The sequence below is a fragment of the Anomaloglossus baeobatrachus genome, chromosome 2, assembly GCF_048569485.1.
Source record: "Anomaloglossus baeobatrachus isolate aAnoBae1 chromosome 2, aAnoBae1.hap1, whole genome shotgun sequence".
NCBI lineage: Eukaryota > Metazoa > Chordata > Amphibia > Anura > Aromobatidae > Anomaloglossus > Anomaloglossus baeobatrachus.
Window position 1 is genome coordinate 769,510,342 of NC_134354.1, and position 20,551 is coordinate 769,530,892.

General features: G+C 41.3%; 1 protein-coding gene across 10 annotated transcripts in view; it reads right to left on the minus strand.

Moving 5' to 3' along the window:
• Nucleotides 1–3,222: 3,222 nt before the first annotated feature.
• The window catches only part of DLG2 (discs large MAGUK scaffold protein 2), a 1,610,676-nt gene continuing 1,593,347 nt past the window's right edge, over nucleotides 3,223–20,551 (minus strand). For all 10 annotated transcript variants that reach the window (XM_075337519.1, XM_075337521.1, XM_075337520.1 and 7 more), the window contains 6 exons: nucleotides 16,288–16,338; nucleotides 13,529–13,630; nucleotides 12,272–12,444; nucleotides 11,970–12,079; nucleotides 10,320–10,411; nucleotides 3,223–7,023 (listed from right to left, as the gene is read on the minus strand). In XM_075337519.1, coding sequence (XP_075193634.1) covers nucleotides 6,917–7,023; nucleotides 10,320–10,411; nucleotides 11,970–12,079; nucleotides 12,272–12,444; nucleotides 13,529–13,630; nucleotides 16,288–16,338 — 635 coding nt within the window. In that variant the 3' untranslated portion in view covers nucleotides 3,223–6,916. The remainder of the gene's footprint in view (nucleotides 7,024–10,319; nucleotides 10,412–11,969; nucleotides 12,080–12,271; nucleotides 12,445–13,528; nucleotides 13,631–16,287; nucleotides 16,339–20,551) is intronic.

The window sequence follows — 20,551 nt, forward strand, 5'->3', positions numbered from 1 at the left end:
TCTTTTGTTAACTACTTTATATAGAGGTGTTATTTGTCGTTGCACAGGAGGAGGAGGTGAGCTGTGACATATAAAATACAAGTAACACAAAAAAACAATAGGTAATTTTCTGAGGGACCATACGGAATCCACCATGCTAAAAGTGAAATAAAAAAAATCCAGTATCCAGAAAACAGTATTCATAAATGGTCCGTGCTGAATTGCTCCTTCCTTTATTGCATCCAACACCATCACACTTTAGCACCAATGTGGCCGGAAATTCTTACAATGAATATGGTATAGTAATATAATATTATACTTTATTTTTTAGCATTGGCTATACTGTACATAAAAATTCATAATTGCGGCAGATCCTAGAATTTAATGAGCAATAGAGAAACTGAAACGTGGAAACATATTAACAAATAGGGTGAACATAAAGGTAATGGGGGAGGGGAAAAGACGACTTCACATTTATCCCGCTTGTTTCCTTTTGCTTTAATTACATATATACAGAAAAAAGTGCAATGTCAAGTCAAGACAGGTAGAGAACAGCAAAAATACAAAGACACATACATGAGAAAGCAATGCAAAGACATATAAAGGGGAATGCACTGATCTGCACCATTGTAACTGATGGGAAATTAAAGGGATTTTCCACTTTGAAAAAAAATCTTCATTCCCTGGTACAGTTTGATATAAAAAACCGCCAAACTTTGCTATAATACTGCTGCTTCTGGTGTCTGGCATTGGCTGCGGCACTGATATCACGCCGACAGCGCAGCAGCCAATCAGTGAGCTCAATGGCTATGAGCGGGGCATTTTGTGTACACTGGCAGAGATACTGAGCTCACTGATTGGCTGCAGCGCTGTTGATGTGACATCAGCGCTGCAGCCAATGCTAGTCACTGGGAGCAGCAGCGGCAGAGAAGCACCGGTTTATGGCGAATATAGTACTAAGAGACAGATATTTTTAAAAGGTGACCGTCCCTTTAAATAAAAAATATTTATTTGCTGCGCAAAAAGAAACCCCCCCAAAATATTTTTTTTTCTCTTTTTTACGTTAACTCATGTTTTTACATCAAATAACGAATAACATTTATTTGTTCATTTTTTCTGATTGGATTTAGATTTAAGTTGTTTAGTTCCCCAGAAATAAGTATTGAACGCATCACCAATTTTCTAAGTAAATATATTTCTAAAGGTGCTATTGAGATGTCGGTAGCAACCCATCCAATCCACACAGGTAGAGAAATCAAACCAAAGATGTCCGTAAGCTAAGTTATGCATAATAATGATAAATAACACATGAAAAAGTATTGAACACATGAATAAAAAGAGGTGCAAAAAGCCATGAAAGTCGTGACACCAGCTAAAATTTATCAGTAATTAGAAAGCAATCCTGTATTTACTATATAAAGAAGTCTTATTAGCACACAAGAAACATCTCATGGTGGGTAAAACCCGTGAGCTGTATCAAAACCTTTTCAACCTTATTGTTGCTTAATATACTGATGGCATTGGTTACAGAGAAATATGTAAATTACTGAAGAATCCAATGAGTGTTGGGGCCATATTCCGGAAGTAACAACCCATCCAATCCACACAAGCAAAGAAATCAAACCATAGGTGTCTATAAATTAGGTTATGTGTAATAAAGAGAAATGATGCAGGGAAAAAAGTATTGAACACATTAAGAAAGAGAGGTGGAAAAAGCCATGGAAAGTCATGACACCAGCTAAAATCTATCAATAATTAGAAGCAAGCCTGCTACTTGGTGAAAAATAATATCAGCAGGTCCAACTGATCGGCGATAAAAAGGTGCCTCATTACCAAGGTGCCACACAAGAAACATCTCATGATTGGTAAAACCAGTGAGCCGTCTCAAGGCCTTCACAACCTAATTGTTGAAAAATATACTGATGGCATTGGTTTCAGAAGAATTTCTAAACTACTGAAGACTCCAGTGAGCACTGTTAGGGCCATAATCCGGAAGTGGTAAGATCATTATTTCACCATAAAACAGCAATGACCAGGTGCTCCCCACAAGATTTCAGACAGAGAAGTGAAAAGAATTATCAGAAGAGTTGTCCAAGAGCCAAGGATCACCTGTGGAGATCTACAGAAAGACCTGGAATCAGCAGGTAATATTATTTCAAACAAAACAATAAGCAATGCACTCACCCTCCATGGCCTGTATGTACGCTCCTGTATGCACACTCACCACACAAGACTCCATTAATAAACAAAAATCATGTTCAAGCGAGTTAAAAGTCTACTCAAAAACATCTAGACAAGTCTGCAAAATACTGGGAGAGTATAGTCCAACATCTGGTGAGAAATTTGTGTCAATATCACCTTTAGTAATACAGTGCGTCCACCCATATCCTGTCCACCGCCATTAACATAAGAATGGCGGCAGCTATAGGCATAGAAGTGGTGTCTAGGTATAGTAAAGTAGCACAATGAAACCACCTATAGCGCCACCTGGTGGAAAACAACGGAGTTAGCATTTTTATCTCGAAAACAGAACGAGATAGAGAAAAAAAGTGAATTACAAAGTTGTAGGGCATCATCAATTCAATACAAATCGACACCTTGCATACAGAAATGCCATGATTAGAACGTCTAAAACTCACAAGGCTGCGGACGTGAAGCGATACCTCATGGAGACCTTCCTACAAGTCATTGGGTATGGTGGCTGTGTGGAGTGGCCTCCGCTCACCTGACCGGACCCCATTGGACTTCTTTCTGTGAGGTCACATCAAACAGCAGGTGTATGCGACCCCTCCACCAACATTGCAGGACCTACGACGACGTATCACAGATGCTTGTGCAAACGTGTTACCTACCATATTGCACAACGTGCAGCAAGATACAGTATGCTGTGCAGAGCCCAGATGTGCATTGCAGCTGACGGGGGCCACTTTGAGCATCAAAGTTAAATGAGCGCCATATGCGTGACCAGCATTCAATGTTTTTTTTTTGGGGGGGAGGGGGAGTCATGGGTTTTATATCATAGCATTTCTGTATGCAAGGTGTCGATTCGTATTGAATTGATGATGCCCTACAATTTTTTAATTCTCTTTTTTTCTCTATCTCGTTACGTTTTCGAGATAAAAATGCTAACTCCGTTGTTTTCCAGCAGGTGGCGCTATAGGTGGTTTCATTGCATAGCACATGGCTACTTTACTATACCTAGACACCACTTCTATGCCTATAGCTGCCGCCATTCTCAAGTTAATGGCGGTGGACGGGATATGGGTGGACACACTGTATATTTACTTAGAAAATTGGAGACGTGTTCAATACTTATTTCACCCGCTTTAAATAAATTGCTAGTTTTTACCTATTGACTTATGATTCGGAAAGTAATTTTAAAACAAATAAAATATTCACAATGAATTCTGTCAATTCTTTTTTAATTCTTTAATTACAGAATTGAAAGAAAAATGTATATCTTTTAAAGAGTTATTTGATTACATTGGCTTTGGTGCTACTAGTGGTGAAAAGTGGTACTGCATTTTTTTTTTAAATAAAATAAAATCAGTAAAATTTCATGGGCTCATTTTACTAACAAAAAACTTCTAAAATTTGAATTATAAGAACCAGTTATGACAATCAAAAAAATTGGGTTTGTTGTTTTAGTGGTGCTCTCCTGAGTTGCATTTTGCAAATTTACTGTTGTAACCAGTAACAGAGTCCAGACCTCTATCCCTGTAATGTATATTAATATTTACCAGATGATCAGTCCAGTTTGCAAGTAATGAATATTATTTAAAATAACCAAAGATAATTAAAATACAAAAAAATAATAAATAAATTAATTATTAAATAAATTAATACATTAATTATTTACTTTTAAATATATCCTGACCTCAAAAAAGAGAAAAAAAAAGGTGGGAAAAATTATTTAATTTCTAAAAAATATTCCAATATTACTAATTATTTTATCCTATGAATACATGTATGGTATTTCACACGCAATGCATTATTTTCTTTTTCTGCATCTGAAAGTATGAGGCAACGTTACAAATAGTTTTGATTAAAAATTACCATTTTCTGTATACAGCTCCTAGGCTGACCTACACTGGAGATCAAAATTAGAGAACACCACACAATATCCTAAATTTGTGGCCATTGTGTCGTCCTATGTGATTATATCCTAACATGAGGAAACTCGCAGGATTTTCTGCTTATTTCATAAATTGAATTTGTTGTAAAGCAAATAATAAAAATGTAAATGAGATAAATGATATAAATGATAAAGAACACAGATCAAAATTAGAGAACACTTTCAGATCCCTGCAAGTTATTGGTGTTAATCTGGCTCCTGGTGCAAATTTCCTTAACTATCTGACAAACCCTATGTAACTGTCAGCCGAACTTTCCAGTTTGCACTGACTTTGCAAAAATGGTGACTGAAACCCTCCGGCAGCAGGTTGTCCAGATGAAGGCAAAGAGGTGACCCTATCAGCCATCGCAAGAGAAGTTGGTCGATCCAAGTCTGTGATTTTGAGAATATTGCACCTTAACAACATCACAAAATATTTCAAGTCCCCCAAGAAGGCTGGTCGTTCTAATAAGACAAATGCAAGAGAGGACAGGATAATGCGGAGAATCTTAATGGATAATCATTTCACCACTGCAGCAGGAATTGCTTGGGAATTCAGCACTGAACAGGGTAAGGATCTATGTCATCATACAGTGTCACGACGTTTAAGAGCATTTGGACTGAAAGTCAACTCTGCAGTGACCAAACCTCTCATTGCAGAAAGAATCACAAGGCTAGACTCACCTTTGGTGAGGAGCATGTTGTGTGGACAGAAGAGAAGGGTCCACAGTTTCATTTTAGTGATGAAAGCAAGTGTAATTTATTTGGGTCTGATGAGAATCATTATGTTCGTCAACAAACTAGGGAAAGACTGAGCCCAAAGTGTGTTAAGAAATCAGTGAAAGGCGGTGGAGGAAGTGTCATGGTTTGGGGAATGTTTTCTGCAGCAGGAGTTGGACCTCTCATACAGCGACATAGCAGTGTGAATACAAGTGTGGATCAGAACCTTCTTCACAACACATGGTTCCTTACTTGCGTTCATCACTAGGACAATGCCCCCCGTCACACAGCAAAATGGGGAAAGAAGTTCCTTGAAAAAGAAAACATTGAAACAATGAAATGGCCACAGCCCAGAGTCCTGATCTAAACCCAATAGAGAACCTCTGGAAAATCCTTGGTGACAAAGTTATGGCCTAGAAACCCCCAACAGTCAAAGAACTGTGGAAGAGACTGGAAGAATAGTGGACCAAAATCCCACCAGAGCAGTGTGAGAGGCTAGTAATGTCCTGTGGAAGAGACTGGGAGAAGAGTGGACCAAAATCCCACCAGAGCAGTGTGAGAGGCTAGTGATGTCCTGTGGAAGAGACTGGGAGAAGAGTGGACCAAAATCCCACCAGAGCAGTGTGAGAGGCTAGTGATGTCCTGTGGAAGAGACTGGGAGAAGAGTGGACCAAAATCCCACCAGAGCAGTGTAAGAGACTAGTAATGTCCTGTGGCCGCAGATGTGCTGAGGTCATTTACAGGGACGTCCGGTGCACGTCCTACTGATCGGTGACTGTTGTTATCTTCAGAAAATGTACTTATAATCCTTCTCTGTGCTACAGTCATTTCTATTCTCTAATTATCATCATCACGTTTTGGGCAAAATAAAGGTTTTATGGTGATAAACTTTGGATTTTTTGTAAAACCCTGGCATGGTGCACCCCTTACAAAAAAAAACCTGCAAATGTTCATTAATGTATATTACATTATTACTGAAAAAAGCAACATTGTTCTCTAATGTTGATCTCCAGTGTGTGTGTTTCCATGGTTCCAGACTACAAACGAACCCTGTGTAGTCAGATCCTAAAACCACATCTGCCCTTTTTGATAACCTAGGAGATGAGGACAGATCGAAGAAAATAAGATAATTTCTGCCGTGATAGTTACTATCATAACATGGCCTCTATAGCTACCTCCCGTTTCTCATCCCTGTACCTATAAAACATATAGTAAATATTTATTTGCTTATGAAAATGTACAAGGAGCAATTTCTTAATTCACATTCATTCAGCTTTTATGCCTTTTCTTTATAAAAAAATTTTTATTTTTTTTCCACCCACTTTAAATATTCTATACAGTATTCGATTTTTTTCACTCTGAATTAAAAAAAAATCTAAAAACAAATACATTTTTTTGTTCTTAATGTTCCACATTTTTTTCTTTACCCCCTTTTAACAAGGATAAAAAAAGAGACATAAACAACAAAAGTAAAAATTTCCGTAAACACCGAACACATTGATGACAACAAATTTTTATGATATAAGTTATATCAAACATGCTACCTTCTCTTTTCTTGAAGACTTTAAAGGTGCGTTTGGCTAAAACGGAATGAAAAATTTCTGCCCCCCCCCTTTTTTTTTTAATTTCTTAACCCCCAAATTTTTGTGTAGAAATTACTATTCGAGAGTGAGAAGAAGCTGAATTAAGATTTTTCACTAGAGCATATCGACACATCAAGCCTAGCGGGTAGAATGCGTCGTCCATGCCAGGAGCGTACGATGGAGGTCCGGAAGCGTCGGAGCGGATGTGAGGGATCTCGGGTGTTAAGCTTCTTCTCTATAAGAAATTCCGCTAGTGATAAAGGGATCAGCATCTACTCACTGTCCATGCATCGGTGGTCCCATCAACAATGTAACAGTCATCGATTGTTTTTGTGTTTATTTTTGAAGATCCAGAATTCTGTCCTTCCCTTTTTATTCTACATTCATTGAAAAATTCACAAACCTTCCAGAAGATAATTTACATCAAAACGTCTTCAGAAAAAAATAAAATAACAAAAAGTCGACAAAAAGAAGTGAATTCTTCTAAAGTTCTCATCTGGATTAAATATTAGTTGCTAAGTTATAATTTTTCCTTTGAAGGAACCCAGATGAAGGGTCCAGATTGTTCCTCAATTACCAGTTTGCACGAGTTATATACATCATCCAGAGTGTCGCCTTGAACGATTGCTGCAGAAAATGTACAAAAAAAAAAACATTTTTAAGGCCAAAGATATTTGAGTATAAAGTTGTTCTAAGCATATAAAAACTTTAAGGATTTTTAAGTTTTGTTTTTTTTTTAAATTTAAACTGAGTACTAGAGATGAGCGATCTTGATCGAAAAAGATTTGAAAATTTCAAAATGCTACAAAATTATAAAAGAATAAAAAATGGTGCGACACCCCCCCCCCCGAAGAAGACCACACGAAACGCGCGTTGGGGTCCTGGAGGCACATCTTTTTTGAGCCGCTGTATAGTAAGTCAACCATGCAACTGCATCTTGAGAGGGGTGGTAGCCCTGTAATATGTGATTCTTTCAACTTTGCTGCTATTGCACATGAGCACTTTTTTTGTGGGCCATATACCCTCCACCATATTCATACACTGAAGCTGCTACCCTGCATGGGCACTTTATACCCACTTCCGTATCATTATAATGTCAGCGTTGGGGTGCCTTCCTTTTTGTATCTTCACCAGCACTTCTGTTTTTTATCATATGTTATTGTTTTTTTATGATTGATTTATTAATAAAACTTTATATTGGATTGCAATAAGGTAGCTTCTTGGCTCTTTTCTGCTTCTATAGGTTAATATACTGGCAGGGTCTCTACCAAATATTTTTATAAAACTGTCCTTGTACGGGGTTAATTGTTGTCCATCCTCTAGGCCATTTTTTATGTCCCTCCTTATGCGTTCACATGTTGCTGACAAAATTATAAAAGATGTAGCAGAGCTGGAATTGTCAAGGGACCTCGTGTAGATTACGTTGGACCTGCATGGGTGTTTTGGGGGGGTTAATATAGCGATGAAAAAGGGTGTTTTTTTGTACTTTATTTCAAATAAAGTATTTTTTTGCTGTTTGTGTTTATTTCTTTTCATTTACAGACTAATAATGGGGGGGTCTCAGATAACTCTCATTACTAATCTAGGGCTTGGTGGCAGCTGTGATCTGACATTAACCCCTTTATTACAATTGCCACTGCACCAGGGCAATCGGGATGAGCCGGGTAAAGTGCCGTGATTGTCGCGTCTGATGGATGCGGCAATTCTGGGGCCACTGCAGGCTGCCATCTTTAGGCTGGGGGGGCTAATAACCATGGGCATCCCCAGCCTGAGAATACCAGCCCCAAGCTGTCAGCTTTATCTTGGCTGGGTACCAAAAATGGGGGAGACTGCACGCTATTTTTTTAAATTAATAAATTAATTAATTTAAATTATTAAATAAAAAAGCAGCATGCAGTTCCTTTTATTTCGATACACAGCCAAGATAAGCTCACGGCTGGGAGCTGCAGCCTGTAGCCGTGGGCTTTATCTGTGCTGGTATCAATATATGGTAGGATCGAATGCCATTTTTTAAATTTATTTGTTTTACACCAGTATAAGGGTGCAGACAGCGTGTGATTCACTGATGCTGTCAGAGAGAGTGAGGGTGCAGTCTGACTGCAGCCAATCAGAGACACCCGTGGGCGGGGAAAACAGTGAATATGTATGAGGGATAATGAGCAGCCCCGGAAGTAGCGTTACAGCCACGGGGAGACTTGGTAGGTATGTAGTGCTTTATTCCTTCATTATTTTCTTTTTTTCCAGCCCCCCTACACACTATACAATTTGCAGCCCCCTACACCATTTTATAACACATAAGTTTTGCCTCCCATTGAATTCAGAGGGTATGGCTAGGATCGTCAATCGAATCAGCGATCCCAGGCGGGTTCAGCGATCCCGATCTGATCCTCGCAGGATCGCTCAGCTTTACTGAGTACCACCTTCTCCAATTGCCCCTGCTCCACTGATTCCGGAACAGTTTTTTTTTTTTTCTGTGCCCCTCCGCTACAAAGTTATGCTCCTTATTAATAATGGTGCAAATTGTTCCTTTAACCAATTGGGCGTCCACCTCAGAAGTTCCTTGTGGGCGTTTCCTTTATTTCCTCTGATGCTGGCCAATCATAATATAGCCACACCCACGGAGAAGTTCTTTTGTACATCCTCTGTTAACTTTGGAACAGAAGGTCACAGAAGAAAAAGACAAGCTGTTCCAGAATCAGGGAAGCAGCGCCAATTGGAGAAGGAACTTAGCCTAAATTAAAAAATCCAGTGAAAGGTTTGTTCAATTTTATTTTTTTATGGAGAAAGTGATTTTTTTTCATTTCTTAAATGAGCAAATCCTGCTACTACTGAACTATTTGGTCATAATCATGTAAGTACACTCCCTATAGCGAAAAAGGGGGTACTGTTTTCAATTCCACTTTAGGGAAACTTCTTTGAGAACTACACCCTTTCAGCTGACACATGTCAATCGTGGATTCAGAATTTGGGTGAAGTTGCTCTTTAAAGGGAACCGGTTATCAGCTTTTTCATATCTGAACAAAGACTAGCACCTCCAGCAGCACCTTGCTACATCCATAATCGTGTATATCATCCCCTGACTCCCCAAAAACCTTTTTAAATTTCCAGCGCTCGATGTAAATCTGGACAGTCTGGTCCGATGGGTGTCCTTGGTGCAGCGTCTATCTCTCCTCTTCGCTGCTGATCGCAATCCTCTTTTTTGGATGATGCCTCCTTCGTCATCTACATAGCCAGGCAAAGTCTCACATCTGTGCTGAGACATCGCCGGCTCGCGCATGTGCACTTTGCTCTGTCCTACTGCGGGCTGAGCCTAAAACATAAGTGCGCATGCATCATCCAAATCGCAAAGGCAAAATCTGGCACCTGCCCAGACATCAATGTCTCACGCATGCGCACTTTGCTCTGACTTACTGAGGGCAGAGTCTGAAATATAAGTGCATGCGCGAGCCAGCGATTTCTGCACAGGCGCTAGATTGTGCCCAGCAATGTGGATGGCACAGGTGCTGTGAATCAAAGCAAGAGGACGGCGATCAGCACTTTTGTTTGAGGCTCTGCCCACAGTAGGGCAGAGCAAAGTGCACATGCGTGAGCCAGCAATGTGGATGGTGATCAGCAGCAGAGAGGAGGGATAGACGTTGCACCAAGGATGAACATTGGACTGGACCGTCCGGTTTTACATAGAGTGTGGCAGAATATAAAAAAGTTTTTTGGAGAGTATACAGGGGGAGTCAGGGGATTATATACACCATTATAGCTGCAGCGCAGGCGCGGCTGAAGATGCTTGTCTTTGTTCAGACAAAAAAAAACTGGTGACAAGTTTCCTTTAGGGGTTTCTATTCTTATACTCTTCCTACATGCTGAGAAAACAGCAGTATCACTAGGGCCTATGAGAAAATTTCATGAAAGTTTGCTTAAGGAGTCACCTGTAAAAAACTCTCCAAATTCCTGTTCCAACTTCAGAGCTCGATCGAAGGTCTTCCTCGCTTGTTCTTCTGTCAGGCGCTTACTGATTTCCCTTTATTAAACAAATAAAAATCAATTAAATAGTTAATAATTATATTGCTACATGTGTACAGTAAATGATAAATGTAAAAAAAAAAAAAAAAAAAAGTTTTGACCAAGTTTTGCATTTGGCCAGTAAAAGAATAGAGCAGCTTGCAGGGTATTGAAACACCTGCAAGTTGCTAAAGATAAATAGTTAGTGGAAAAAAAAGCTAATGTAAAAAAAACAGAAAAGTGACACAATGTACCAGAAAAACAAAAAATGTATAAAGGTATACATAGGCTTTAATTACAGGTGACCAATGTGCCAGGTCCCTGTGCCAATCCCAAAGTGATATATCTGCACATTATGGGAAGTAGAGTGTTTTATGATTTAAACATGTTAGAAGGATCTTCTGAAGTAAGATGATCGCAAACCGTTCCCTTGGATGTTATTTTTTGCAATCCCTTCATTGAAATTGTTTGTATGTATATGAGTCCAGTGGGTGGTCCTATTCAGTGATTGACAGCTTTCTCTGTATGATTGTGCCTGTAGAGTTAGCTTCTTAGGACCGCCCACTGGACTCAGATGCACACAAACACCGGGGATTTCAACAATTAAAATACAATTTATACAGCATATTTTTCCATAACATATATCAGATTCTCTTTCTTTATATTGTGTGGTCCACAGTTTAGACTTCGTGTACAATGTGATAGGCTCCCTTTAAATGGACCACCCCTTAGAAAAGGACTTGGTTTTTCCATAATTGACCATAGGGATTAAGCTGAAAATGGATTAGTGATTACACAATAAATGTCACTATAGCGGGGTAACGCGGTTCCCAGCTAGGGGCACCTATGCTATCCCTAACCTTATGGATACTCCTGATGGTGGAGAGGCCTGAGTCTCCTTCCTGGCCCTTCTCCTGACCAGTCCTGATCTGATTTCCCCTCCCACTCTCATTAGAGAGGAACGGGACAGGAGTTTGTTGAAACCACAAAGACAGACAAGGGACAACCAAAACTCTGTCGTACAGTACACACACACAAAGTTAAAGACATTCGAGAGGAAAAACAAGAGCAGAAAGGAAGCTCCAAAACAACTGGGGTAAACTCCACAACTGTACCAAGCAATAAGCACAAATATCTCCAGAGAGTCTGGGACACCACACCCAACAGACCAACATAGAATAAACTATAGTTGGCATGGGTGAAAGGTTTCAACCAGCATAAATAGGAGGGAAGCAGATGTGATAGGCTTCTCCACAACATGTAATCACAGGAGAAAGCAGATCAGCAGATATTAACTCTTGCTAGTCTGCCTATGAATCAGCACACAGCAGGTTGCCGAGTCTGCCTGTGTTGATCCCAGACACCGGAGAAACCAACAGGCAGAGTTTCAGAATCTGCAATCTGAACAGAGTCCAATGCCGCCATGACAGTTGGCAAAGTTTATGCAAAACTCTGTATGACAATAAAATTAAAGGGACACACCCTAGAGGAGCAGAACCCCACCCTAGAGTTAACAAACCTAGTTGGAAATGCCCCAAACGTCACCCTTTCGTCTCTAACTAAAGCAATATACTTACATTAATGACTCCACAGATTTGGGTTTTATGAAGATCGCTATTGGATAAAGTTGTGCTACTTGTAGTCGCTTGATAGCGTTACCAGATACGTCTAGAATACAGTGCTTTCCCTATAAGAAAACAGGTAAAATAATATTTACTGACATTTTGAGCTCATATAGAAAATTATTAGAATCTGGAAACCCCCTCTAAATATTTTAATATTAAAATATAATTAAATTATAATATATACGTAAATATAAATTTTGTGCCCCCCCCCCCTTAAAAAAAATCCTCCCATAACTACCGTAAAAATGACTTACTCTTTCGGCCACAAATTTGACAGATTGTACACTAGTTCCGTACAGGTTGTCATTGTATTGCCCGGCCTCAATGAATTTGTGCTCTTGAATATCTTTTTCCATTTGCTCCCGAGATATGACAAAATGGTAATCTCTTCCGTCCACCTCGTAGTCTCTCTTTGGTCTTGTTGTATCTACATGAGGGCGAAGGTGGGGAGTAAAAAAAACAATAAAAATTTTTACAGAAGATATTTTAAGATCAACTTTTAGTTCCCCTACTTCTCCAGAAACAACAATTCCCTTTTCTTCCTTATTCTTTTACTCCTCCTTGAAGGTTATGGATAAATTGACAACTAGGTGTTATCAACTGGGGGGGCAGTCTGACACTGTCCAATCAGAACCGAGACAGTCAGACCCTACAGGGACACACCCCTTTCGAAAGGGTAAATGGTAACACCCAGTTGTCTATTTACATATTTATAAGAGGAATAACAGAGGAACAGCACAGCTTACAGTTATAATGAAAGGTGCTCCAGAATCGTTTTGTCATGATTCCTCTCCCTGTTCTTGTCGTGACCTTCTGCCTTTTGACCACAGACCGTTACCTGACCACGTCTCTGTTTTCTCCCTGAATCTTGCCTTTGTAGATGCTCTGCTGCGCTTCCCTGAGCTACTGAGCTGGCAGCCTGATTGACAGCACAGGATTCAATTTGGTGCTGATTACTCAGGTGTTCCACCTTCCTGGTAATTGTTCAGGGTTCTTTACTGAGCATGCTTGCCCAGAACCTTGTCAGTTGTTTTTTCTGGTTCTGCAGTTGTGTTATTGGCTTGTGTCCTGATCTTTGTTTTCTGACCCCGGACTGTTATTTGACTCCATTCTGCCCTCTCCCTGTTCTTGTCGTGACCTTCTGCCTTTTGACCTCGGACCGTTACCTGACTACGTCTCTGTTTTCTCCCTGAATCTATTACGTGCTTTCCTGGAATTCTGTCCTGACTAAGCTTCTGTTTACTACTTGGGATCATACATGTCCTCCTGTTACCAGACCCCGGCTTTCCTGACTACTCTTCCGTCTATAGTATCCGTAAGTAGTGAATAGCATCACACGTTATGTGATGGGGAACACAACTATTTAGTAAAGCAATAAGTCTACAGTCATCAATCACTTGTAGAGATATGGTATATGGTCCATCTGCTACTGTCTTAGCCTATAATATATCCTGTTCCAAATCACATTATATTATTCTGAAAAATAATTCAATAACGCGTGTTATACTTACGTGGGACGCATGAGCCAAACTTATCAGGGAACTCCGATATCAAGTCGTCATTGATCCGGTCTTTCATGGGCCCAAGAATAATGACCGGTCTGGCATAATTAACTGCAGAGAGACGACATCAATGTATTATAACCCCTTTATTTATGACATACTGTATCTGGTATATCATAGGTCAGTATCAAAGTATCTATTGAGCTTTTCTATTAAAGAGGACCAACCACCAGGATTTTCCTATATAAACTAAAGCCAGTGCTATCCTGATGCTATCAGGCTGATTCTATACATACCTTTAGTTGTGAGATCGGATGTATAGTTTCTAAAATACAGGCAAGTAAAGTTTGTGAAATGCACTGTTACTTGATTAATAGGTGCAACGGAATATCTAATAAATGGGTGGGTTTTGCTACTTATTCCCACCCCTGTCTGCCTGCCTGTCCTTCTTCCCACCTGTCCTTCCTCCTGTTATAACAGAGACAAGGGGAGGAAGGACTGGCAGGCAGACAGTGGCAGGAATAACTAGCAAAACCCGACCCACCTATTAGATATTCCGTTGCACCTATCAATCAAATAGCAGTACATTTCAAACTTTACTTGCCTATATTTCAGAAAGTATACTTCCGATCTCACAACTAAAGGTATGTATAGAATCAGCATAATAGCACCAGTATAGCTCTGGCTTTAGTTTATATAGGAAAATCCTGGTGGTTGGTCCTCTTTAAAGTCCTTAAAGGGGTCGTACAGTGAGTTATCACTTATTCTTGGGTTAGGTGATCACTTGTTGATTGAAGGGTGTCGAACCGCGAAACAGTGACTTGTGTTTTGTGACCCAGAAAAAGGTTTTGATTTTTGTCTTCCCTTTGGGCAATTCCTCACCCCCCTAGTTTGCTATCAAAGCCTTTCCTACAAAAAAAATTGCCCTGCACTGGTTCATCTCTTATCAAATGGGATGGAACAAACCAACATTGCGCCACCTTGTTACCAATGCACTCATGCCCCTAGTGGTCAACCAAGGAGGAAGTCCTAATCCATGATTGACAGCCCTCCCAGATGCAGCAGTCAGCCGCTTATTCGGACAACACACTGGACTCCTCGGTGGAGTACGGATTTTGTACAAATTTTTTTCCTCAAGTATTTCCCTTTAAGGAGTAAAAATCACAAGGTGGGAAGACGTTTTAGCATCCATGTTGGCACATCTTTGGGCTTCCACATTTAGGTTCTCTTTTCCAAAAAGGAACTTAGGTTTTGCTTGTTAATAGGTGAACAAAATTGAAAATGAGTACAGGAATATTGGATTTATGTTGTAAATGTTCATCCATCTTGATAACACAGATTTTGTGTGGACTGGTTGTAACTTACTATGTCAAATAAACAGCTATCGGAAAATCAATGACTTGTTTGGGTTCCATTATGGTGTCTGCCAAGAACAGTGATGCATATTGTGCTATTGTTTATATATTAAAGAGTACCCATAGTTTTGGAAACATTTTAGCATGTTTCATTAGTTGAAATTAGGGACCCCAACTAGTAAATGGAACAAAATGGCAGATGATTGCATCCAGGTATATTTTTCTCTTAAAGGCTCTGTCATTTCGTAAAAAAAAATACTTTGAGGATCTGATTGGAAACCATAGCTGGAGACCAAAGTACTCCAGCACCTGAGAATCTGGCTGGAAACCATAGCTGGAGACCAAACTACTCCAGCACCTGAAGATCTAGCTGGAAACCATAGCTTGAGACCAAACTACTCTGGCACATGAGAATCTCACTGGAAACCATAATTGGAGACCAAACTACTCCGGCACCTGAAGATCTGGCTGGAAACCATAGCTGGAGACCAAACTACACCGGCACCTGAGGATGTGGCTTGAAACCATAGCTGGAGATTAAACTACTCCAGCACCTGAGGATGTGGCTTGAAACCATAGCTGGAGATTAAACTACTCCGGCACCTGAGGATGTGGCTTGAAACCATAGCTGGAGATTAAACTACTCCACCACCTAAGGATCTGGCTGGAAACCATAGCAGGAGACCAAACTACTCTGGCACCCGAAGATCTGGCTGGAAACCAAACTACTCCGGCACCTAAGGATCTGGTTGGAAACCATAACTGGAGACCAAACTACTCTGGCAGCTGAGGATCTCGCTGGACACCATAGCTGGAGACCAAACTACTCCGGCACCTGAGGATCTGGCTTTAAACCATAGCTGGAGACCAAACTACTCCAGCACCTGAGGATCTGGCTGGAAACCAGAACTGGAGACAAAACTACTCCGGCACCTGAGGATCTGGTTGGAAACCATACCTGGAGACCAAACTACTCCGGCACCTGAGGATCTTGCTGGAAACCATAGCTGGAGACCAAACTACTCTGGCACCAACTCTTGTCAGGTCTTCCCAGCGTCACTCCAGATCTCTCCCTACTGTTTGAGAGACCTGTCAACCTCCTCTAGCAATGCTGGGAAGAGCCAGCTGGCTCCATAGCTGGAGACAATCTGGATGGATCTGTTGGGAATAGCTGGCAGAGGGTGGAACCAGATTATTTTTGTCTCCGGCTGTGGATTTTATGCCAGAACGTTTTAGCAAATCATAGATCCAACTACAATCAGGCTCTGGTGCCCATGCTGGTGACATGATCCTCAATGCCAGTTAGCTGTATCAATTCTGCACAGCCAGTAGGACTTGCATATGTTAACAAGGTAATGAGTTGGATCTTTAGGTATATGAATAAAACATATGGAAACTCTATGAAAAACTTACTCTCCTGCCTGGTAACCGGCTCATATGACAGAATACAGTCCTCTTGTCCTCCTGTTAAAGACAGATAAAAAAAAAGAAAGAGACACGGATTGTCGTTAACCATAAACCACAGAGAATAAGAAGCAAAAACATTAACACAGAGACGGGGAGACGTGAAGGGTTCTGCAGGGCAGATTAATGAAGGGATGAATTATTGATCCTGTTACACAATGGAGCCGGAATCTTTGTTAATATATAATGGGAAGGATTGTGAGCGGAGATATCTCCCCGGCCAGTGAGTCAATAACATAACGGTGTGAATCCTCCCCAGGAAACATTCCCTTTTTGTTATTACTATTATGAGATAAGAAACATAAGACCAAAGTGAAGCTGATGAGGCATATAAAGAAAATCTTCATTGTGTGCGGGACCGAAACTATAAGCCTCCTCTCTGGTTGACGGGAGGAATGGCGGCTTTACATTATAATGGTCCTTACTCAAGAAATCTGCTCACTCCTAAGAAGAAGTGTCCTAACATAAAGGACATACTTGTTAAGCAGCCACCCAAATATTTTTGGGTTGTTAATGGGTCTTCAAGTTTTAAAAAAAATCATATATAATGTTGGGAAATTCTAAATTCATGTTGATGAGTTCCCCAATTCGCAGCTTCTTCTTTGAGCCAAAGTGGCAACAAAGAACACCTCTTTCTCATCGGAGGACCCATATGCTTATGCATTACTAACATTTCTCATTGATTTTCAAGGACAATACCTAATTGTGCCTGTGGTGGCTTCTGGGATTCATAGATGATCTTCTTAACACTCTTCCAACAAAAAAATGGTTTGTCCAAAAAGGTGACATGGAAAAGTGAAGGATATAGTATACTGGTCCTTCAGGTCATGTTAAAGATAGTTATTGTTCCACCATTTCCGGTTGTTGCACACAAATGGACCATAGTAATGTAGCCGGATTTCTACTCCGGTGGAGGAGCCAGCGTGGAGGGCTAAATAGTAAGTATCATTTTTTTATGTGACTGAGTCTAGAGGTAAGCAACATGATTCACTTATGATCTGTTGGGTCCAGCCTGTAGAAGCTCCGCGAGTCCTAAAAATGAAAGGGCGACAGCACTGGTACAGAGCGCAAGAAGAAGAAGAAGAAGAAGAGATCAATTGCCACAATCGGCAAATCTAATTAATAGCCACCACTCCACCATGACATGGGTGGCCTTTGTTCTCTTCCTTTCCACTCCTGAAGTCTGTAGATGAAGCTATTGCAGAAGGGATTAGGCAGATCCCGAGGGTCCTGGGAAATTTGATGACTCATCTAGGGGTTTGGAAGGTTTTCCCTTTTCCAATAGTCTTCTGATCATTCCAGGAGAGTTGACAACTAGGGTGTAGCAGTATGCCCGCTTGGCGTACCTTGGCCATGTGGATGCTCATGGAACTTCAACCTTGACTATGGCTTTGCAGCAATTCCCTATGGTTAAGGGAAAAACCATCACTTCTGCTTTCCTTACAGTCTCAGAATGGGAGAAAGTCTTAGAGATCAATCAGAATGATGGCATACCCTAGTGATACACCACCCTATTATGCAATCGGAATAGTGGTTGCGAGCTGGAGTATCGGCACTGTGCCCTCTTTCACAGTAGACTCAATTGTTATTTCTCACTCCCATTTCCATAGTATACAGACCCGACCCTAGAACAGATCCGACCCTAGAGCAGATCCGACCCTAGAACAGATCCAACCCTAGAGCAGATCCGACCCTACAGCAGATCCGACCCTAGAACAGATCCAACCCTCTATCTTTCTAACTGCCGGAAGTCTACAACTATCTCTCCCGTGAATTTAGCTGAAGCCGTAGCTGCGGGTGGCAGATATTTCTGGCACAATCAAAGTCCTTGTACTGATATTTTATAGAGTGATGTGACAATATTTCCTCCAGCCTATCAACCTTTATTTCATCCAGTCGACTCCATGTTCTTTTGACCTTTCTGCTATTCACAAGGACGGCCCAAGAAAGGACGCATATTCTGTAGCAATTCTGTGCCTATATGACATTTGGGAACATGCAGAGGTACGGGTCATTTTTCTGGATATCATCATTACTACACATAACTGTGCTGCATAATACACTCTCTTTACGGATCTGGATCCATGAACGGTGCCCCTAGTGTCCAGATTGACACAGTACCTGATAGAATACAACAAAAAGTAGGATTGTAAAAGTCCTACATGAGGCATGAACATAGAAGAAGCATGGATCATTGGGCGCCCTAAAATAGGAGCTTGGGTTTTGCTTTGATATGTGGCAGTATGGAGTTGCAGACGTTCTAATGTCTACTGTAGGAAAGGCATGATCAAAAAATAACTGCAGGTGAGGGGGATGACCCTTAAGAAAGCCCCTCAAACTGAAGAGAGGCATGTAGGATAAGGAATTCCCAATTGCAAATTGCTTTCGCATTACTCTTTTGGAATAGTTCCTAGAAATCAGTGTCCCTTAAATTTAGTTTACAAAATCTGTCAGCAGAATACTGACTGTTATGGTTACTCTTTTTTTTACCCATCAGTAGGCTCTGGGTAATTAAAGGGAACCTTTCACAACCTTTTTGGCCCATAAGCTGCGGCCACCACCACCGGGCTCTTATATACAGCATTCTAACATGCTGTATATAAGATCCCGGGTCGCTGTGAGAACATAAAAAACACTTTATAATACTTACCTAACGGTCGCTTGGTTGGCCATATGGGCGTTTCCGTTCTCCGGTGTCGGCGCCTCCTCTTTCGGCCATCTTCGTCCTCCTTCTGACTCCTGTGTGCATGACGCGGTTACATCACACACACTCTCCGATCCTGCGCAGGCGCACTACAATACTTTGATCTGCCCTACTCAGGGCACATCAAAGTGCGCCTGCTCAGGACCTGAATGCCGGTGAGTGTGGATGACGACGGACGCGTCATGCACCGCGGCTAGAGAAGAAGGAGGACGAAGATGGCCGAAAGAGGCGGCGCCGGCACCGGAGAACGGAGACGCCCATCTAGCCAACCGAGATACCGTTAGGTAAGTATTATAAAGTGTTTTTTATGTTCTCACAGTGGCCTGGGCTCTTATATACAGCATAATAGAATAATATATATACGAGCCCGGTGGTGGTAGCCGCAGCTTATAGGCCAAAAAAGTGGTGACAGGTTCCCTTTAAAGAGATTGGCTACTACTTTTACCTTAACAGACATTCCTTAGGATAGGTCATCAATGTCTTATCTGCTGGGGTCTAACACCGTGCACCCCCGCCAATCAGCTGTTGCCGATGCCATCGGCAGCCGAAGGTGGTCAGTTCCGGAGCTGCCCCGTCTTCTGATAGTGGCCGTGGCTGAGTACTGCACATCGCCTCCTATTCATGTGCAGTACGCAGCCGAACACGCTATCAGTTGAGCATTTTCGTCTGTCTGCTGCCACCGCCGACACCGAGAACAGCTGATCGGCAGGGTTGTCAGACCCTGGCCAATCAGACATAGATTACCTATCCGAAGGATAGACCATCAATGTAAAAGGAGAAGACAACTCCTATAATGCTTACGTCAACTGCTCTAAATTCAGAATATAGTCTCTTGTAATCTGCATCTTGACACCTTCTTATGAGACCAATGATGGAGCAACATATCATATAGTCATATACAGTGTGTCCACCCATATCCTGTCCACTGCCATTAACTTGAGAACGGCGGCAGCTATAGGCATAGAAGTGGTGTCTAGGTATAGTAAAGTAGCCATGCGCTACGCAATGAAACCCCCTATAGCGCCACCTGGGGGAAAACAACGGAGTTAGCATTTTTATTTCGAAAACGGAACAAGATAGAGAAAAAAAGTGAATTACAAAGTTGTAGGGCATCATCAATTCAATATGAATCGACACCTTGCATACAGAAATGCTATGATTAGAGCGTGTAAAACTCACAAGGCTGCGGACGTGAAGCGATACCTCATGGAGACCTTCCTACAAGTCATTGGGTATGGTGGCTGTGTGGAGTGGCCTCCACGCTCACCTGACCTGACCCCATTGGACTTCTTTCCGTGAGATCACATCAAACAGCCAGTGTATGCGACCCCTCCACCAACATTGCAGGACCTACCACCACGTATCACAGATGCTTGTGCAAACGTGTCACCTACCTACCAGCAAGTTACAGTATGCTGTGCAGAGTCCAGATGTGCATTGCAAATGACGGGGGCCACTTTGAGCATCAAAGTTAAATGAGCGCCATATGCGTGACCAGCATTCAATGTT